This window comes from Tachysurus fulvidraco, chromosome 13, assembly GCF_022655615.1.
Source record: "Tachysurus fulvidraco isolate hzauxx_2018 chromosome 13, HZAU_PFXX_2.0, whole genome shotgun sequence".
Classification (NCBI taxonomy): Eukaryota; Metazoa; Chordata; class Actinopteri; order Siluriformes; family Bagridae; genus Tachysurus; species Tachysurus fulvidraco.
This window is the reverse complement of record NC_062530.1, coordinates 26,292,376-26,312,375: the sequence shown is the minus strand read 5'-3', so window position 1 is coordinate 26,312,375 and position 20,000 is coordinate 26,292,376. Positions and strand designations below refer to the sequence as shown.

Sequence of the window (20,000 nt, the reverse complement as noted above, 5' to 3'; positions counted from 1 at the left end):
TAGCATTAATGCTAAGCGAAATTCCTTTAATAAGAGATTCACCAAAACATCAGAGGTCTTAAACTTTCTTGAACGATTTTGTCTCATTTCATTAATTGTCTTTATTATTCTAATAGATGTATGATAGCTTTCATCGTCCTTTTATGTAGAAATGTAACTAAACACCAAAACAAACAAAAGCAAACAAATGAACTCAAAAACTTACCTTATTTGAATAAACACAGAAAATAAAAGAAAAATAAAACATAACTTACTTCCCATGTCTCACTACCTGAAGAAAAAGGTTCAAAAACAAAGTTATTACCCGACTCTCTGACTGTAGGACTCATGATACAACCCTGAGGTTCCACATGACAGAATGATTTGAAATCTGATCAGCAGTCCATGCTACTTGTAATTCCTGTTTTATTTTATTCATACAGAGTCTTAACTAAGAGATTTGTCAACACATCTGAGGTAAATGTTAATATTCCAGATAGACTGGTCTGGTTTGAATAAACATGGATTGTGTAAAATCATGACTTCTTAGATTCCAAGTTTTAATCTTAATGATAAGACTAGAGTTCTGTGAAACAAAAACAAACACAAAAAGCTGAATATTAAATACATTATTAAATAGTCATCCATTTATCATTTTCCTTCCACTTTGTGTTGTTCTGGCTAGCATTTAATGCTAGGTGTAATTCCTGTTTAATTTTATTCATACAGAGTCTTTTACAAGAGAAATTATCAACACATCTGAGGTAAATGTTAATATTAAGAATGGTTTGGTCTTATTTCATTGTGTCTTTGGGAATGTGTTAGCCTAGTGGTTAAGGTGTTGGACTGATCAGGTGGTCATTAGTTTGAACCCCAGAGCCATCAAACTGCCACTGCCGGGCCCCTAAACAAGGCCCTTGACCCTCAGTTGCTCAGCTGTATAAATGAGATAAAGGTCAGTCACTCTGGATACGAGTCTGCCAAATGCTGTAATTGTAAATGTCATCTTAACAGTTGTAACGAATCAGTGCTAGCTAGCACAACTGTTAGCCTTAGTCGTAGCCTTCTATCAGTATTTACTTTGATGTTCTCACAGCTTTAACCAGTGGACCAGAGAAGTCAGTGACCATCGAAGGGATTTATTTTGGTAAAGCAGAAATAAATAAATCCTTAAAGTCTTGACTTTACTAAGTGTAAAAACATCTATAATCAAATCTCCACCGTCGTGTTTCTTAGCTCGTATCACATCATCTCCTGTCAATGTTACTGTTTTTTTTTGTCCAGTTTGTCCTGAATGATTTTGGGGAAAAAAAGATTCATCTGTGTCATTTTCAAATCCATATATCACAAAAATGAAGCAACGGTTTAAACACAGAAGAAGAAGAAAAAAGACAAATGCTTTGTGAAGCCATTTTAATAAATAATAAAATATATTGTATTTTCTGGGAAAGAAAAAAAGTTTGGCATAGAGACAGTGTTTGGCATGGATACAGTGTTAAAGATTATACATTAGGTTAGGCACTTTAGGTGTGAATCTTAGTGCAGTATAGTGTCGGTGTTAACACACTCGTTTTCTCTGCTTCCGTTTACACAGGTGTATCTAAAAGCTAACGAAACACGCTAGGTCGTGTCGGTACATACATTCATTCAGAGGTAAAGTGAAATGTACGGCGAGTCGAGTCGACGTTCCACGATCGTGTTTGCTCTCGATCCGGACTCCTGATTTAACCTGCGATTAGCGCAGGGACGTGATGATTACAACTAAAAACAAAACAAAAAGTACAACAAAACAAGTGCCCAAAAAAAAAACCTTAATGTAGCCCACAATGAAACCCTCTCATCTCAAATCATTTCATGCTCCGAGGACCGGACGACTACGAGTATCTGATTGAAAAGGAATTGATATCATTCGTGACGTAGTAAATTTCGACAGAGACGTTGAGATAACTACATCACACGTATTGCACTGTATTACGCCGATGTTGAAGAACTGAAATGAATAAAGAACGAAGTCAAATTTACAACCCAACTGAGCTGGCAAACAATTCAGCTTAGCAAGACAGGTTTAAGGACGGAAAAAAAAAATCTAATCACACTTTGGCTAATAACAGAAGTCTATTTCATGGAAATCTTTCCATAAGCACATGCACTTACTTTGTGTGATATTCACCTGGAGTTCAACACCTATGTCTTTAAAACACTGTGGAGGCGGAGCCTAAAGGGGCGTGGTGATTCCAATCTGAGCTTGAGATGAGAGATTCCATGGTGGTTGTCCAATATGACCGCCTATATAACGTTTAACTCGTATAGATGATGCTGAACAGCTCGGTGTTCAATGTGACAAACAATGTGACATAAAATGAGACGAGATCTCGTATGCATTAAGTGCACCTCAAGTCCTCAATCACTGAAGAAGTGGGTGTGGCTTAGGTTTAAGGTGTTGTGACAGACTTCCATTACTACATATCTAAATTTCACGGCAGGATCCAGGCTAGCTCTGGTGTGAAACCATGACTTTATATACGTTTTAATAAAGCCTTTTCTTTTAAAGTATTTATCGTTATCTTCATCAACCTGATAAAAAAAGTGACACACAGATTTTCTCGGTGTAACCCCTCCCAGTCCAATCTATCCAATCTACAGTCCATTAGCATGCACAGGTCAAGGAAAATGTCTCTCTTCACCTGAGAGACCAGCAGTGAGAATTAATCTGACACACTTACTGTAGGCCACTTTATCGAGCGTTACTCATTTCACAGCGTGTGAGTTTGTTGGATCTGTTGGTCTGAATTAATCCAAATTTATTTTTTTTTTAATTTGTGTCCAATTAGTTTTTTTTTTACTCTCTAATTCGGTTTGGAAAACCTCAGGCCTGATTACTGTATAAAGCATAAAGATGAATCCAGACAGACATCAATATCAGTGTAAGAAGGTGTAATGGTGCCGTTCGGCCAATAGCGGCCACTGTTTTACGTGCTAATCTAAGTGAACGTTTCGATAACAATGTGGCACGATGGCACCCTTCGGCCACTAGCAGGCACACTTGCTCTTCTCCTGCGTCGGCGGTTCGACCATCTCGCTCCCGCTGTGCCCGTTAGAGCGCATGGTGCCGTCGGGGATCCAAGACCGGTCCACACACCTCTCCATGCGCTTCATGATCAGATCTAGCAGGACCTCCACGGCCTGGGCGACGTTCTCGCCGTTCGCCGCACTCGTCTCAAAGTACGGGATGCTGAAGTACAGGGACAGAATAAATGACAAACCTCTTTCTTTCTCTTTATGTAAACAGGAAATAACAGTTTTCAGTCACTCTATTTAAAATAAACTTAACTGTCTTTCATGAAAATATTAAAATCAGGTATTAGAATATGAAACATTTTCTGATTTGCATGTTTATATACTCATAGACAAAAATATGCAGACACTCGAGACGTCCATAAACCGTGAAACCTTCGAATGCTATTTCATACATTACACACGGTCACTATAGAGACGATAGACGTATTAGATAAAGCACATTGTTATAAACCTGTGCACTAGTGTCAGAGCTGCTGCATTGACCAATCAGAACGCAGGATTTACTAGCGGCATAGTGTGTAGAGCGTTATCGCATTTTTTTTCCTTCTTTGGCATCCAGCAGAGCTATCAGTTCAGATCAGGAAAGCGATATGGTTTCGTATGACTCGTATCCAGCCTGCCAGGGCAAACACCGCTCCTAGGAAGCACTTTTAAAAAGCTAGAAAACATTTTATTTTAAAATATTTACATGACTATTTACAGCGAAGGCCCATTTATAATCGAGATTATACGACATTAACAAACACGATTCGACCGAAGACAAAAAGTGCACGAGAACGCGCAGTGTCTCGACGGCTGAAGCAACATCGCCGCCCATCTGTGTGTTTATGAAGCAGAACAGCGTGTTCCTGTAGCGTATCGCTGCTAATGTGATGTTTTTCTGCTCCGGCAGTCAATTCGATTTAGTGCTAACTACATTTAACTCCAGACGCCTGGAGAGGGTTTGACAATAACTTCATCCAAATCCTTCACCTAGCAAATAACCAGCTTTTGTTTTAAAAATACACAGAATACATTATAGTAGATACTTAGATTCTGAAGGGTTTCTCACACACACACACACACACACACACACACAACCATCTGATATCATCTTGGTCAATATTGACTATACAGTTGGACTGTCATCTTTAAAATTTGTGTGATTAGCACAAGCCATAGTTAAACACACACACACACACACACACACACACACACACACACATACACACCCTCTCTAAGCAAACTATATCTTAACTCGGTCAACAAGCTGTTCATGATGAAGACAGAGTCAAGCTGGCAGGAATAAATTTTCAGAAAGAGGAAGTGGCATAAATGGAGAAAGAGACAGATGGAGAGTCAGACAGAAGGGTGATTTGACAAACTAATAAGTGATGGATAGATAAGAGGTATGTTTGATGGATTAAAAGACAGACTGGATCGAGACGTGACTGACAGACAGTTATATGGCTGGGGAGACTGGTAGATGGGAAGGTAGACAAATTGATGGACAGATGAGGCAAGCAGACAGACAGACAGATGAGGCAGGCAGACAGACAGATGAGGCAGGCAGACAGTTCTGTAATGGCATCAGAAAACTAAATGAAGGCTCCTAGAAATGGTAGCCATCATATTGACATCATACAGTCGTGGGTGAGGCCTGTGTGTGGACTCATTAGCTGTGTTAGCATTTCTGGGTTTGGTGTTTGGTCTCACCCGTATTTACTGGCAAGCTCTCGAGCTTCCTCCTCTTTAACGAATCGCTGGTCATCCAGATCACACTTGTTCCCACACAGAACAATGTCAGGGTTCTCACAGTACGCATGCATCTGTAGCTGACCTGCAAACAGACAAGCGATTAGATTCGATTAGATTAGCGACTGGTTTTTATGATTTAACACCGGATCTGCGGCAAAAATCAGAGGACATCCGAGCGATACGTACTCATCCAGTTCCTGACGTTGAGGAAGCTCTGCTCGTTCGTCAGATCAAACAGCAACAGGAAACCCATGGCGTCTCTGAAGAAGGCCGTGGTCAAACTCCTGAACCTGCAGGAATGGAAATAAATAATCCTGGACACACAAAACTCACAGCAATGTGGGAGAACATTCAAGAAACATCCCAAAGATCACACGCAGGTTAATCCGACCCCATAATGTCTCGCTGTTCAATGTCCAACCAAAGCCAAGTGAATTAACAGTGAATTAAATGAATAAATCTACTTGATCAATTTTAATTCAAAATTAATAAATAAATAAATAAATAAATAAAATGTGAACAAATTAAAATGTAACCTAATATAATAACGAAATATAGTACGTTAATAAAATGTTAAATAGAATAGTGTTGAAGTATTTAGACCGCATTCCCCAAGATCGCTCTGATTGGTTAGGGACAGAGTATGCCCCGCCCACACAGAGAGCACAGCCAATCGTGCTCTCTCAGACTCTGCGTCGTCATCAGGATCCGAGGCCAATACTTTACAATAGTAGTGCTACTTTTACACCACGTTCCATCTGAAGCGTTCGGTACTGCTGCATTTTTTATTTACATTCAAAATGAATGTATTATTTTATTCTCACCTCTCTTGGCCGGCCGTATCCCACAGCTGGATGTGTATCCTTTGGCCCCGCCCTGCCGCACCATCAGGCCCGCTGGACTTGTACATCTTTAAGACAAGATTGATATGAACTGTGACACTCACATGCTCATACACATATACACACACACTACTCCATGGTTGCTTATTTGGCAACATCATATTAAAAAAATCTGTTTATTGTAACATTCCATACAGAAAAACGCAGCTTGTAATGTCACTGAGATTCCGGCTCGTAACGATTAGTGCCGGTGTTTGTTTTGGAGGAACGATCCGTGTTTGTTTTTTAGGTGTAGCTCCTCAAGCTTGTTCCTGGTCCCAGAAAGCTCAGAGCTGTCGATCAGTTACAGCTACGTTCTCTTGTTTCCTGTCAGGTCTGACTGCAAGATGAGGGTTTAAAGAACCTGAAACGTGATCCGAATGTCGTTCGGGTCGGAGAACCTGCATCGGTCAAAGCTGCTCAAGTTCTCCTTCATTCCTGGAATATATTCGTTTTCATCTCTTTCTTTCTTTTTCCTGTATTAGGTTTGGAGGCGGGGCCAGAACCGTAACCGAGAGCAACACTGATTCACTTAATACTTAAAACACAACCAGCTCATTTCTACACAATGTAGACTACAGTATTTTATTATAAACACTGACTCCAGTTAGACAGGTTCAGCTTAGCAGCTTTAATATTTTGGTCTACAGGTATAATAACAATCCAAAATGTGCATCTACATACACACACTCACGTGCACAAATACACACACTTGTACACAAACACACACGCACACACAAAACACACACTCACATATACACGCACTCGCAAACAAAAACACTCACATATACACAAACACTCACACAAAAAAAAAATCACACACAAAAAAACACACAAACACAAAAACGCACACTCACATATAAACACACACTCACAAACACACACAAAAAACGCACTAACACACAAACACACACACTCACACACAAGCATGCACTCACACACACTAACACACACACACACACTAACACACACACTAACACACACACTAACACACACACTAACACACACACTAACACACACACTAACACACACACTAACACACACACACAGGCTGAAACAGTGGAGCTTTTTACTATAAATAATTTGTTAGTAAACACAAACATTGGGATATTTTGTTGTGTTTTTTCTCTTACAGGAAATCCCTGAGCTTTCCCAGCGTCTTTTGTCTCGGAGTAAAATTTTAACTACAGTGTGTGTTTGAGGGATTAAACGAAGCGGTTCTGCGTGTCAGATCGTTTATTTCACACTCCGGCTCACACGGCCGGGGAAAAGGAAACTAAAGGGCAATGCTGGGAGACTGAAAAGTGCCTGAAGGAACCGGGTTCATGGTCTGAGGCGCAGTAACAAGTGATGTGTACACACACACACACACACACACACACATATATACACTCACACACACACAATAAACAAAAACATTCCTGTCGTATTCAGAAAACTTTCAGTAATGCTGATTTTCTTCCTTCTCATATGCGCATGTTAATGAATACCTTTGGCCTGCTCATTTGTATTTGGCGACGCCCACAAAACTCCATAAAAGGTAAAGCTTCACTGAGTTTAAGGAATCTCTCTCAGATGTGCGAGTGGAAATGTCAGACATTCTTCGTTAAGTTAATGTGTAATTAAAACAAATAAGCAAGGGTGTAATTCTGTATAGATATAAAATAACATCAACAACAAATGCATGATTTTAAACCCAAACACATTAATAAGACAAATTCTACACAAGTTTACATAGTTGTAAAACTTTGTTCCTGAGTTTACTCTTAATTACTCTAATGCTTGTGTTTATAAATGCTTATAATAATAATCTGTAACCAGCTTTAGACATTAGACCCAGTGAAGTAAAGAAACTGACTGACATTAACACAGTGTACTGATGTTACACCTACATTCTAATTTAAACACAACAATAAGATACACAACTTTACTATAAATGCATAGTTTAGTTCATTAGTTAGGTTAAAAAAATAAGCCTGAACTTTTCTTGTGTTTATGAGGACCAGCTGAATGTGCAAACACTTAACTGTCATGGACTATTTACATTATGGAGACATCCTCAGAAAGACACACTATTGTGCTTGCTCACACACTTGCACATAAGCACACTAGTGCACTCACGCCCGCACACACCCCCCACACGCGTACTCGTGCACACACACCCCACACGCGTACTCGTGCACACACCCCCCACACGCGTACTCGTGCACACACACCCCACACGCGTACTCGTGCACACACCCCCCACACGCGTACTCGTGCACACACACACTCTCGTATACAAACACACACTCCCTCGCACACGCAACTTACCACCCTCTTTTCTCTGAAGTCGATGCCCACTGTGGTGATGAATTTGGAGTTGAACTTGCCGTCCGTGTACTGGTACAGAAAGCTGGTTTTTCCCACCCCAGAATCCCCCAGAGCTAGGAACTTGATGAGGTAATCGTAGTCCCCATCAGACATAGTGAGTGCTGCTTGCTAAACCTGAAACACACACACACACACACACACACACACAGTGAATCCTAATGGCTCGGTTACATACAATAACACAACAGAAAGTGGTTGTGTGGCCGGCTCGGGGTGACGGTGGGCACTGAGGCTCCTTTACACACGGAGACTTCTGTGTTTGCACAATCGGTTTATTCAGCAGCTGAAATTCATTTTCAGGTGCATTCTTTAGATCATCACACCTCCAAGCTTCCTAAACGTTTCTTAACCTTCGAGACAACGTCTAGACCGACCACAAATTAACCCCCAGCCCACGGAAACAAAGCTGTCAAGTGTAACACACAACTTCACACAAAACACACAATAAACAAACTGAACTGAAACGATTCTAATTATACTCAGCACCACCTCATGACAGGAACCAAGAGGAACCGAGGGAAAGCCTGTTTTAGTACAGAACCACGTGACCAGATTAGTTTACAGCCACAATAACACAACTCTGCATGTCGCACATTCAGTAGGCCAAAGACACACACACGAAAGAGGAGAGAGAGTGTGTGTGTGTGTGTGTGTGTGTGTGTGTGTGTGTGTGTGTGAGAGAGAGAAAATGCTGACACCATAACAGGAAATGTTAAAGCAACATCCACAGAATGAGTTTGTGAAAAAGTCTGAGACGTGTAACACGCAGTCAAATCCACCACACGAACGAACAGCCGCCGGCGCTTTAGCTTTAACCACGACGTCGTCGTCGTCACTCAGAAGATAAACAGCACTTATATATAATATACATTTTATCATCTACACACTTAGCATGTTCGTATACGCCGTATTTTTGCGGTACTTTTTGTAAACTACAGAAATAGCTAACGTGAAGATTTACTGCTTTCATTTCATACTCCTTCAGCTGCAGGGTGAAAAAAAAAAACGTTCTTCTTCACGTGTCGTTTTCAAAACTAATTTATTGCACGTGGCGCTTAAAGCCCGGGGAACAACCGAACCGCAGCGTGAGCGCTTGTTTCCTCACGTGAACTTTGTCTAGAGGAATAAACACAGGATCTATACATTTACATTTACGGCATTTAGCAGACACCCTGATCCAGAGTGACTTACAACTGAGCAACTGAGGGTTAAGAACCCATGACCTTCCGATCAGTAGCCCAACACCTTAACCACTGAGCTACCACATCCCCATATACCACATACACAAGCAGCTTGTGTGTTCTGGACGTGGACACCTTCACACCTGTCGCTGTAATTCTCTCAATGACCCGATGAGGAGCAGCAGGTTCTCAGGAGGAATGAGGAAATAAAGTCCGTAATCGCTCGGGCATGACGAGAACTCCGTATGTTGACTCTGATTTAAAGCTTTATTTACTTCGAGTCTTTACACTCCAGGATGTTCGGTGAGATGATTACTGAACACTTTATTACGAAGCGGGCGGATTTTATCTGTTCGTCATGAGACGGTCGTTTCACCTTCAGCTTTAATTAATGCGATATTTTTTAATATTCGACTCATTTCAATATTTTTACGCAGCGTGAAGTACGGAACAAATCCTCTAGAGAAAGCTTTACAGAACTGGAGCTGCTGCTCTTCTCCTCCTCACGTTGTCTCACAGGCCAGGATGTTACGCCGTTACATATTTAATGTATTAACGCAAATGTGATTCGATGATAAAACTGCAATAAAAAGCTTCGGTGATTGTCGCGTTTTGAATATTTGATAACGACACATCAATAATTTAGCGTACGCACAGACGTCCTGAAGCTCAGGAAAGCCATCGGTGTAAAAATAAGTTTAAAAAATGTTCTATTAATAATATTTAATTCTGTTTTATTCAGCATTACAGGACAAAAAGCGTACTGTTTAGGATCCGATGATCTGATCGATAGATAATATCACAACGCGAATAAAAACTCGGCAGCTGTTCGGATTAAATTCATTCTGTACGTTTGTTTAAGCCTTTGTGCGATTCGGTGTTAAAGCAGTTATTTATTTAAAAGCTTCGAGGCCTGGTGTATTACGTGGCTGAGAAAAACGGCATTATGGTCCAGAAAGACAGTTTGGGTGTGAACGAGAGTCCTGTCAGTCACTTTGTAGACACTCCCCTTAACTCCGCCCACCTTTCAGTGTGACTTCAGCAAGTGTAAAATAATCACCAAGAGCTTCAAATACAGGGAACATATCGAAGTAGAACCGTAGTAAAGACAGGAAACGTCCTCTTTAGATAGACATTGAACCACATCGAATCAAACGAGAAAGACGCTGTTTACAGTTGTGGGAACGACAGAGGGGCTCAGGTTTATCAGCCCACGTGACGCTTCGGACTGCGGTTTGTTCTCCTGAATTCAGGACGATCTGAAATGACAAAACTCTCTTTTAAAGTTTATGATTTTGTGATTTTAACCTTTGGGGGTTGATGAAATTATACGAAACGCATCGTAGCTGCTACTAATATTCCTTATTCCAATCTCGCTCACAACAAACTACTGTCTCTTTTTTTTTCCTTTAGCAGGCATGTAGGACATCAGGGTCTGGTTTGGGCTTGTTCTGTTCAGACACCTGGAACAGATAATGTGTGTTTCATCATAAAAGAGAAAGAGAGAGAGAGAGAGAGAGAGAGAGAGAGAGAGAGAGAGAGAGAGAGAGAGAGAGAGAGAGAGAGAGAGAGAGAGAGAGTGTTACATTGATGAATGCAGGCTTAGATGGTTTTATGACCCAGCATGTTGTCAGGACATGAACAGACACAGGAAATGTGGAAAATTCGGGCAGAATCAACACAGATATGATGTTTATGAAGTGAGAGCAGAGTGAGAGTGAGATCAGAGTGAGGTCAGAGTGAGAGCAGGAGTAGAGTGAGAGCAGGAGCAGAGTGAGAGTGAGAGCAGAGTGAGATCAGAGTGAGGTCAGAGTGAGAGTAGAGTGAGAGTAGAGTGAGAGTAGAGTGAGAGTAGAGTGAGAGTAGAGTGATAGTGAGAGTGAGAGCAGAGTGAGATCAGAGTGAGGTCAGAGTGAGAGTAGAGTGAGAGTAGAGTGAGAGTAGAGTGAGAGTAGAGTGAGAGTAGAGTGAGAGTAGAGTGAGAGTAGAGTGAGAGTAGAGTGAGAGTAGAGTGATAGTGAGAGTGAGATCAGAGTGAGAGCAGAGTGAGAGCAGGAGCAGAGTGAGAGCAGGAGTAGAGTGAGAATAGAGTGAGAACAGAGTGAGAGCAGAGTGAGAGCAGGAGCAGAGTGAGAGCAGAGTGATAGTGAGAGCAGAGCGAGAGCAAGAGCAGAGTGAGAGTAGGAGCAGAGTGAGAGTAGAGTGATAGTGAGAGTAGAGTGAGAACAGAGTGAGAGCAGAGTGAGAGCGAGAGCAGAGTGAGAGCAGAGTGAAGCTTCAACCTGACTGATTCTTAACATGAAGCATGAGCAAGAATCATATGACTGTGGTGTGATTCTGAACCTTCACCAGCAGTAAAACCTTCTCAGAAATATAAGCTGCTTAGAGTGTGAGGGCAAATACACACACACACACACACACACACACACACACACACACACACACACACACACACACACACACACACTCTCTGAATCTCTGAAGTTTACCATGTTCAAACAGGTAGCTTCTTCCTAAAGAACACATGGCTTTGGATTGAACATGTACATCTATAATTCCACATTTAATAAAGGTCATTTTTTGAAGCACCACAGACACGTCTTCAGTTTGTCTCTCTAGACGTTCAATAAGGACATTGTCAGAAGACATTGTCAAAAACACAAAAACATCTGCTACATTTTACTCGAGAGTTTATTCAAGATTGAAGCATTAGAGCCATCTTCACTCGCACCATCTAACCAAAGCTGACAGGAAAACTCAAGAACATGAGCAAGAACACGTCAACGAGTCCCCTTCAGGAAGGCCGTTAGTACCTGCACTCACTTATGATTCGGCGACTTCGACAACAGCTAGTCAGACTAGCGAGTTCTCAGACACACGAGGATGAGTCAGCGTCAACCTTAATCTCAATCTCAATCTGAGAAATCTTCTACAGGACAGAAATGATTCAATTCCAACATGCTGAAGATCAGAAACCAACCTAAAATCTGTGAGCGATATCTGACACTTAATCTGGTGTGTAACCACGACACGCATCTCACGTCACAGGACGCTCCGCTTAGCGCTCCATACTGAACTGACGAACCAAAAGAAAGAAAATATAGTTTACAAGCGATCAAATGGTGCGTTCTGATTCACTTACGGCCATCGAGTCGATTCAGATACGGAAAGTCGATTCACTTTCTGACTCGTTCAGATACGTCTGAATGTAAACACACTACACCCTTTGCATGTGAAAGGTTTATACAGTCAATATCAAAGTATACACAGTGACCTCACACACTCCAACGTCCTGTACCAACAGAGATAAAGCCTGTACAAGCATTCGCTGGATGCGTTTCCTCAAGAAACCACGCAGTGCCCCCGAAAAAGGGCAAAATCCAAAGAGAAAATGACAGCGCGACACCGTCACATGACACGAACATGAAAGTAAAGAGACTTCGAGTTGAGAGAAGAACAGACAACAGCAATAGCTGGAAATGTCAGCCTGATTTATTAGCATTAACGTTCGTCATGTTTTTATAAACATTACAGGTCACGCGATGTCCTAAGGGATCGTTTGGAACAAGAAATAAATAAAGAAATATATTTTTGTCATTTCCCAGGATGTGTGAACAAAAGCTTAAGCATGATATGGGTTTGCCTTAAAAGTGCCGTAGTACCGAGTTCCAGCTAGAGCAGCTACGACCATGGAGAGAGTCAACATGTCTAGACCTTCTGAACAGCTGACCGGTTTGTTCCCCTACTTTAAATACCCTTAATATATTTAATATACTTCACTCTATGGAAGAAAAACTAAAGATAAAAGTTGTCCAGTTTTAAAAAGTAATAAATCAGTGGTGAAGGTTCGGACAATAACTTTATGGTGGATCATGTTTCTACATTTTTTTTTAATACTTTTGACAACCCTGTTATGCTAATCAGGGCAGTTACAGTACCACAGTGTCCATCCTGCTACAGACACAAACAGACTACACTGTTTAGCTCTGATGCTGTTGCACTGACCAGTTATTTCAGAAGTTGGCATTGTAGTAACGCAGCCAGACAGTGTAATGTTACTGACCAGTGTAACAGGAAGAGTAACGGGTTTGGCAGTGGAACGGTGTCTAGCAGCATCCTGTTAACAGGACTTGGCCGCGTGGAAGAGGGCTCGGGCCGCGTGGAAGAGGGCTCGGGCCGCGTGGAAGAGGGCTCGGGCCGCGTGGAAGAGGGCTCGGGCCGCGTGGAAGAGGGCTCGGGCCGCGTGGAAAAGGAATGCTCAACAGGAATGCTTTGCAAGACTTTTCAGGAAAGAAAGATTTCACCACATGAATAAAAATAGATTTGTAGGATAACATCTTCTCTAGCAAGCAGTAATCTTCCCTCTCTCATTCAAATTGAGATGGATAAAGTGGATAAAGTGGTGCAGAAGAATGTCGAAATCCTGCTCAAAGCTTTTTGAGTCACGCAAACCTGGAAACCAGGAAACAGGCGAACAAACACTAACACAGAGGGACGGGCAATCAGCAGGCAGATATGCAGATCTCTCTGCAACTTAAACAAAGCAGACGGCTGAACTGGGTGTGACCACACACACACACACACACATATATATACATACACACGCGTGCACACACACACACACACACACACACACAAGTCTTGACAGGTTGAAATTGAGTCCACTTCCCTCTTTGTGCCAGTGTTGAACAAAATTGTGGTAAACGCCTAGAAGGGTAAAACCTCACGTCCTTACACAATAGCCCAACGATTCCTAAAGATATTACTGCACAGCACATTTCTGTCAGCTCCACAGCCTACACACTTGTACAAACATTTCTCTCAGAGCGTCTCATAACACTATAGATCCAGGAGTAACATACAAACATAAATTTAGTGAAAAATACTAAAATGCTATAAAGACTTTTCTTTAAATACTTGCTACCCGTTTTTTTGATACAGTTGTTAAACAGTTAATAAATAAAATACCCCTAGTCCCAATAGATTTGTGGGGGTTTTTTTGTAACTTGCCCAAATGAACACACTCGATATTGAATTGTTTAATCCCTCATACAGTAGACCGGCCATCGTCTTTCCAGCATTCAGAGTTTAGCTCCTCTGAGGCCAACACATGGTGGAACCAGATGGAGCTCCAGTTCTAGTCTCAAGCAAGACTAACGTTCTCAGGTGTTCAGCTGTGCACTGTAAAGTTTGGTTTGTGTTAATAACCGACAGGAAGTCCTACTGTGTCCTACACCACAGGGTGACAAACTGGATGTGGTTTGAGGTAGTTGTGTCTGGGTGTGACTTATAATTAAATCCAACAAACATCAGACCCGAGAGTGAAACGTCATCGATTCGGTGATACACGAGAAACAGACTGGCAGGAAAATAGATGTATCTAAAGCTGCTAGTTAGAAATGACTAGAAATGCTAGTAAATAAATACTTTAACATCGAATCTGCTTCATCCAATCAGAGAGTTAAAATTCTTTTATAATATTAACTAATCTAAGAAAGTTCCGACCAACACCAACAGACCGATTTCCCATGATGCTTCACTGCTGATGTTTCCATGCCGATTAACTTCGGATTAAAACGACACGTCGGATCAGTTAAAACCTCGAAGCAGAGACTAATGTGCTTAGGGACATAACATGCACACAATAAGCCAAGCTCTCGTGTCTAATATCCCTCAGCTGCTCCTCATGTGCTCTGGGCATGAAGACGTGTCACGTGTCCCCGAGATTCGGGACTAAGCCGAAAGCTCGGGGCTGTAAATTCAGACGCACATTTACAACACAATAAAGACAACGTAGATAAACGACAGCAGAGCACAAAGGGCCCGAGCTTTCAGACCCGATACGGTCAGAAAGTCCGGAGTCAGTTTGTTAAACCTTAAATCGTCAGACTGAGATTCTGCTCAGAAGAAGACGAGACACGTTCAGGTTCAGATAAAGCTCGGCAATACAACCACACAAAACGTTTAGAAAAGTTTTATTGCTTGTGCTCATATTCCCAGACAGATAAACTATGAATTTTGCGTTATTGTGCTACAGCAATCTCAAACGATTCTTTTTATTTAACGTGACCGTTTGCTGAGACGGAAAGAGTTAGAAATACCTTAAAAACGTGTGCAGCAAGTTTATAAAGCCTGAAACACCCAAATGCATTCGTATCACATTTTTGGTTGTCATGGAAACGGTAGTGCCAAACCCCGCTGTACGAATGCTTGTAATCTGGGATCGATTATTTTATATATACATATATACACACACACACACACACACACACACACACACACACACACACACACACAGTGCAGACTTTTGTCCACTTTTTGTCCAAGATTCTGAACAACCCCTACACACGTTCTCTCTGACAGGAACACGGACACTTCACTGAAAATGTTCTTCATTACTGCTCACATGAGAAGAACCAGCTCCTGTTCTCCTTTTCCCAGAACGTCCAACCTCAAGAGAAAACCGTAACATGTGACGAGGTGAACCATCATCCTGATGTCAACATCCAGACCCGACTTCTACGACTAGATCCAACAAAAACACGATCATGATAAACAGGGAAAAGGAAAGAAAATATCGACCCATAAAAAAGACGTTTCTATCACCTCCAGGAAGCTGGCTAATAGAGATTAGGAGATTAAGAACTTTCCCACTCGGCTGCACTATTTTAATCACATTGGACAGGAAAACAGCCCTGGGGCAACATGTTTAAATCAGTTTAGTGATAACTCAGTTACTTTGGGCTGATTTATTGAGGTGTGTTTTAAATTGTATTACTACAGCAAAAGATTTAGTGTGTTGCTGCGTAGGAAAACTGGCTGATAAACTTTCATGAGCTTTTAGTTTGTGTGTAGGATTTTTACTCGTATAATATGAAGCATCTTTGGGCTAGTTATCAATATCAGGGAGCAACATTTTCTCCTGAACATTAAAAAGCAGCACTACAAGGACGCTCCAAATATGTGAAAGAAGGCTAATCTCTTAACACGTAGTGACAGTGTGCATGTGTGTGTGTGTGTGTGTATGTATGTATGTTAACGTGTACAAAAAAATCTGGAAACTGTAAATAAATAAATAAATAAATAAATAAATAAATACAATTGACTCAGTTTCTTACAGTAACAGAGCTGCGGACTTCTCGCCTCTGATTGGTCAGAAGATTATCGCTACACTGATAATGATAGTAGGTTAATGCATTGTTTCCATAGTAACAGCTCAACCTTTTTATACGACTTATACGCAGATTAAAAACCATGCATAATTATCTTTATATTTTCTGTAACTAATTATTTAATATGTTCAGACGAGATTCTCGAAGGTCACGATGAGCTGCTGTGATGTAACTGGACACAGGAACCAGCTCTTTTGCAATCACAAACAGACACATATGGATCTATATACACACACACACACACACACACACACACACATACATATATATAAGAGGAATAAAACACGTTTCTAGGTGCAGTTATGGGGAAATAATCCACTAATTCGTTGGGATTCGTTGATTGAACTCATCACGACGGCACACGTCGTTTATTAGTTCTCTGGAACTGCAGAACATCGTGTGTTTTTACTCCTGACATAGCAAGGACTAAGAGAGAACGGTGGAGCTTCATAAATGCCCTGTGGAATTACTTACAGGGGAATAATTTAGTGTCAAAACCGATTAATCGTCCAACCATACGGTAAAGAAGACAAGGAAGGAAAGCCACGTGTGAGATGATGATGAAGATGAAGACGATGAAGATGAAGAGTTCACTGAAATTAACCGATTAACCGGTCTGTCCTGTCCCTTTAATGACGCTGATAATTAATTACAGATGTTTTGCTCCGGCAGTCCATCATTATAACTTTTACACTGATGTGTTTGTTAATAAAAATAATCCCTGATGTGCATGTAAATATCTCAGAATAAAACCTTTAGAGATCATTAACAAGCAGCGACACAATAATAATAATAATAATAATAATAATAATAATAATAATAATAATAATAATAATAATAATAATAATAACAGGTGTGAAGTTTGTAAAGTTTGAACTCACCACCAGCTGGATGACTTTAATGTGGGGATTTTAGTGAATTAAACCAAAACCGACAGCGTCTAGGAACTTTACATTAGGAAAAGACAAACTTTTAGTTAAACTCTGTCTGTCTCTCACACACACACACACAAACACACACACACACGACTGGAAATGTTTGCGAAGTGAATCAGCCGCACTTCCCGTTTACCGCACCCCTCCATGATGAATCACTTCACCGAACCGACTCTTTCGAACAAACGCGTTCGAGTGAGTCGAGCTGAAAGATTTGATTCATTTCGATCACCATCCAGAAATCTAATCTATCAGATGTTTCTTCTCGGTTCATCATTTACACGTGTATTTTGGATTTTTTTTTTTTGAGGATTTCAGACAAAAGAAATCGGAACACATTATTTTTCAAAACCTTATTTATTTATTTATTTATTTATTTATTTATTTATTTATTTATTTATTTATTTATTTATTTAGAGAAGATTTGTGGTTTGGTTTGGTTTGAATTTTTGCAGTATTCAGGAATTGTGGCATTGTAATGACTCTATAATAAAACACACAATATCTTTTATTAATTCATCTCCAGTCTGTTGCATTAGATCCAGAGTTTATCCTAAGAACAGGAATATACATCACAGATGGAGGGTCAATCTAACGTGCCTTAGAACCTGAAGGAAAACCCGACGGATGTGTGGAGAACATGGGTAGAAACTTGGACCGAGAGAGAAACCCAATCTCAGGAGCAAACCCTGGACTTTGGCACTGTGAGGCATAAACAGTATGAAGAGTCTGACTCCTAACCCGAAGGTTGTTGGTTCGAGTCTCGGGCCGGCATTACCACGACTGAAGTGCCCTTGAGCAAGGCACCGAACCCCCCAACTGCTCCCTGGGCACCACAGCATGGCTGCCCACTGCTCCGGGTGTGTGTGTTCACTGCTGTGTGTGTGCACTTTGGATGGGTTAAATGCAGAGAACGAATTCTGAGTATGGGTCACTGTACTTAGCCGTATGTCACGTCACCTCACGTCACAGTACCCAGTGTACCATCATGACACTCTGTGTAGTTTAACACTAACTCTGTCAAGTCGGTCTGTCATTCAAAACAAATGAAATAAAACTATGTCCAATGAAGCATCAAAAATGAATATTTCCATAAATTACCACTGAACAGATGAATGCCATTTGGTTTCGAGTGGGATTCTGTTTTAACGTTGCTTCCTGATGACACACAGCTCCAGAGCCCCACTGTGGTACTGGACTTTTGTGTGTTTACCAGCGTTCTTGTGATTTCCTTCAGGTTTTTCAGTTTCATGTCGGTTTCCTTCGGCTGCTTTCCTCTAACACCTCTAGGTATGAACAACTGGATTTCACTCAATGTTCCTCTTAGTTCCTGATCTAATAAACTAGCACGAAGATGCGATTTAGATCAAGACTTCTACGAGTCATTCTGGACGTCTGTTAGATGCTGCAAAATTAATAAAAAAAGGTGTTTTAAAGAGCAGTAATTTATGCAGAATATACTATTTAAATTCAAGTCATGGGGGGCACGGTGGCTTAGTGGTTAGTACGTTTGCCTCACACCTCCAGGGTTGGGGGTTCGATTCCCGCCTCCGCCTTGTGTGTGTGGAGTTTGCATGTTCTCCCCGTGCCTCGGGGGTTTCCTCCGGGTACTCCGGTTTCCTCCCCCGGTCCAAAGACATGCATGGTAGGTTGATTGGCATCTCTGGAAAATTGTCCGTAGTGTGTGAGTGAATGAGTGTGTGTGTGCCCTGTGATGGGTTGGCACTCCGTCCAGGGTGTATCCTGCCTCGATGCCCGATGACGCCTGAGATAGGCACAGGCTCCCCGTGACCCGAGAAGTTCGGATAAGCGGTAGGAAATGAATGAATTAATTCAAGTCATTCAAGATTTACATTTGTTAGTCTTCCTACACATAAACGTAAAGACTCAAGAGCACGAGTAGGTTACAAATGTTTATGTTTTTTTCTTTATTGTTGAAATTATGGGATTTTCACACAAATCACATAAATTCCAATGTATCCTGAATCATAAATAAGTCTAAGCAATGACAACATCTTAAAACAAGATCCAAGAATTTAAAGAGAAACCACTTTCTTGTTGAACATTAAAACTTTATCAATATTATTATTATTATTAATCAATCGTTCTTGTGGGTCTTTTGACTCATGTATTATCATCTTCTTTATCAAATTGTCCACTTTTTAATTCTACTTTTATTAACATTAATTTGAAGTATAATGATGGTGATGATGATGAAAGTGATGATGATGATGAAAGTGATTCTCTCTTTTCTGTCTCCTCCTCGTCATGTTCTTCCACTTTTCCTGTCCTCCAGTCACTTGTCCGTGTTGTTTTGTCCTTTATTTTCAGTCTGAGTTTTATTTTCCTCACTTGTATTTTTGCTGTGATGCTCAAACATGGGTCTGTAGATATAAATCCCTCCTCCAACTCCGACCACAGTCGCGAAAGCGATCTGATTAAACGGTATCCGTCTAAAAAACATGACTTTATAGAAAGCAGAGATGTATCTGATTAACCAGTATACAAAGTCTGATCATCAACCACGTGTCATTCAGTCAGGTTACAGCAATGCTAACTAAGTCAGCTAACTCACACAGCTAGCATGCAGGCTAACCGACCAAAACATGTCTCTCTTCTCTGTAACTGTGTACAGCATTCACACACACTACACACACTCACACA

At 41.0% G+C, this 20,000-nt stretch overlaps 2 protein-coding genes across 3 annotated transcripts in view; both read right to left on the bottom strand.

The window, feature by feature from the left end:
* Positions 1–1,377: 1,377 nt before the first annotated feature.
* rab27a (RAB27A, member RAS oncogene family) lies at positions 1,378–17,483 on the bottom strand. Its single transcript, XM_027134597.2, has 6 exons — positions 17,283–17,483; positions 7,989–8,162; positions 5,619–5,704; positions 4,981–5,084; positions 4,753–4,876; positions 1,378–3,211 (listed from the first exon to the last, which is right to left on the bottom strand). The coding sequence occupies exons 2-6, from the start codon at positions 8,139–8,141 to the stop codon at positions 3,010–3,012; spliced, it is 669 nt and encodes a 222-aa protein (XP_026990398.1). The 5' UTR covers positions 8,142–8,162; positions 17,283–17,483; the 3' UTR covers positions 1,378–3,009.
* Positions 17,484–19,236: 1,753 nt separating this feature from the next.
* Positions 19,237–20,000, bottom strand: part of LOC113635266 (protein PIGBOS1) — a 1,490-nt gene continuing 726 nt past the window's right edge. For both annotated transcript variants that reach the window (XM_047822311.1, XM_047822310.1), the window contains exon 2: positions 19,237–19,802. In XM_047822311.1, coding sequence (XP_047678267.1) covers positions 19,633–19,800 — 168 coding nt within the window. In that variant the 5' untranslated portion in view covers positions 19,801–19,802 and the 3' untranslated portion in view covers positions 19,237–19,632. The remainder of the gene's footprint in view (positions 19,803–20,000) is intronic.

Bases quoted from the DNA above. Each gene is read 5' to 3' on its own strand.
- rab27a (XM_027134597.2), bottom strand. From the start codon at position 8,141: ATGTCTGATGGGGACTACGATTACCTCATCAAGTTCCTAGCTCTGGGG. The intron at 5,705-7,988 runs GTAAGTTGCGTG...CTTGTCTTAAAG, and splicing joins ACTTCAGAGAAAAGAGGGTG to ATGTACAAGTCCAGCGGGCC. The intron at 4,877-4,980 runs GTACGTATCGCT...GTCTGTTTGCAG, and splicing joins CAACGTCAGGAACTGGATGA to GTCAGCTACAGATGCATGCG.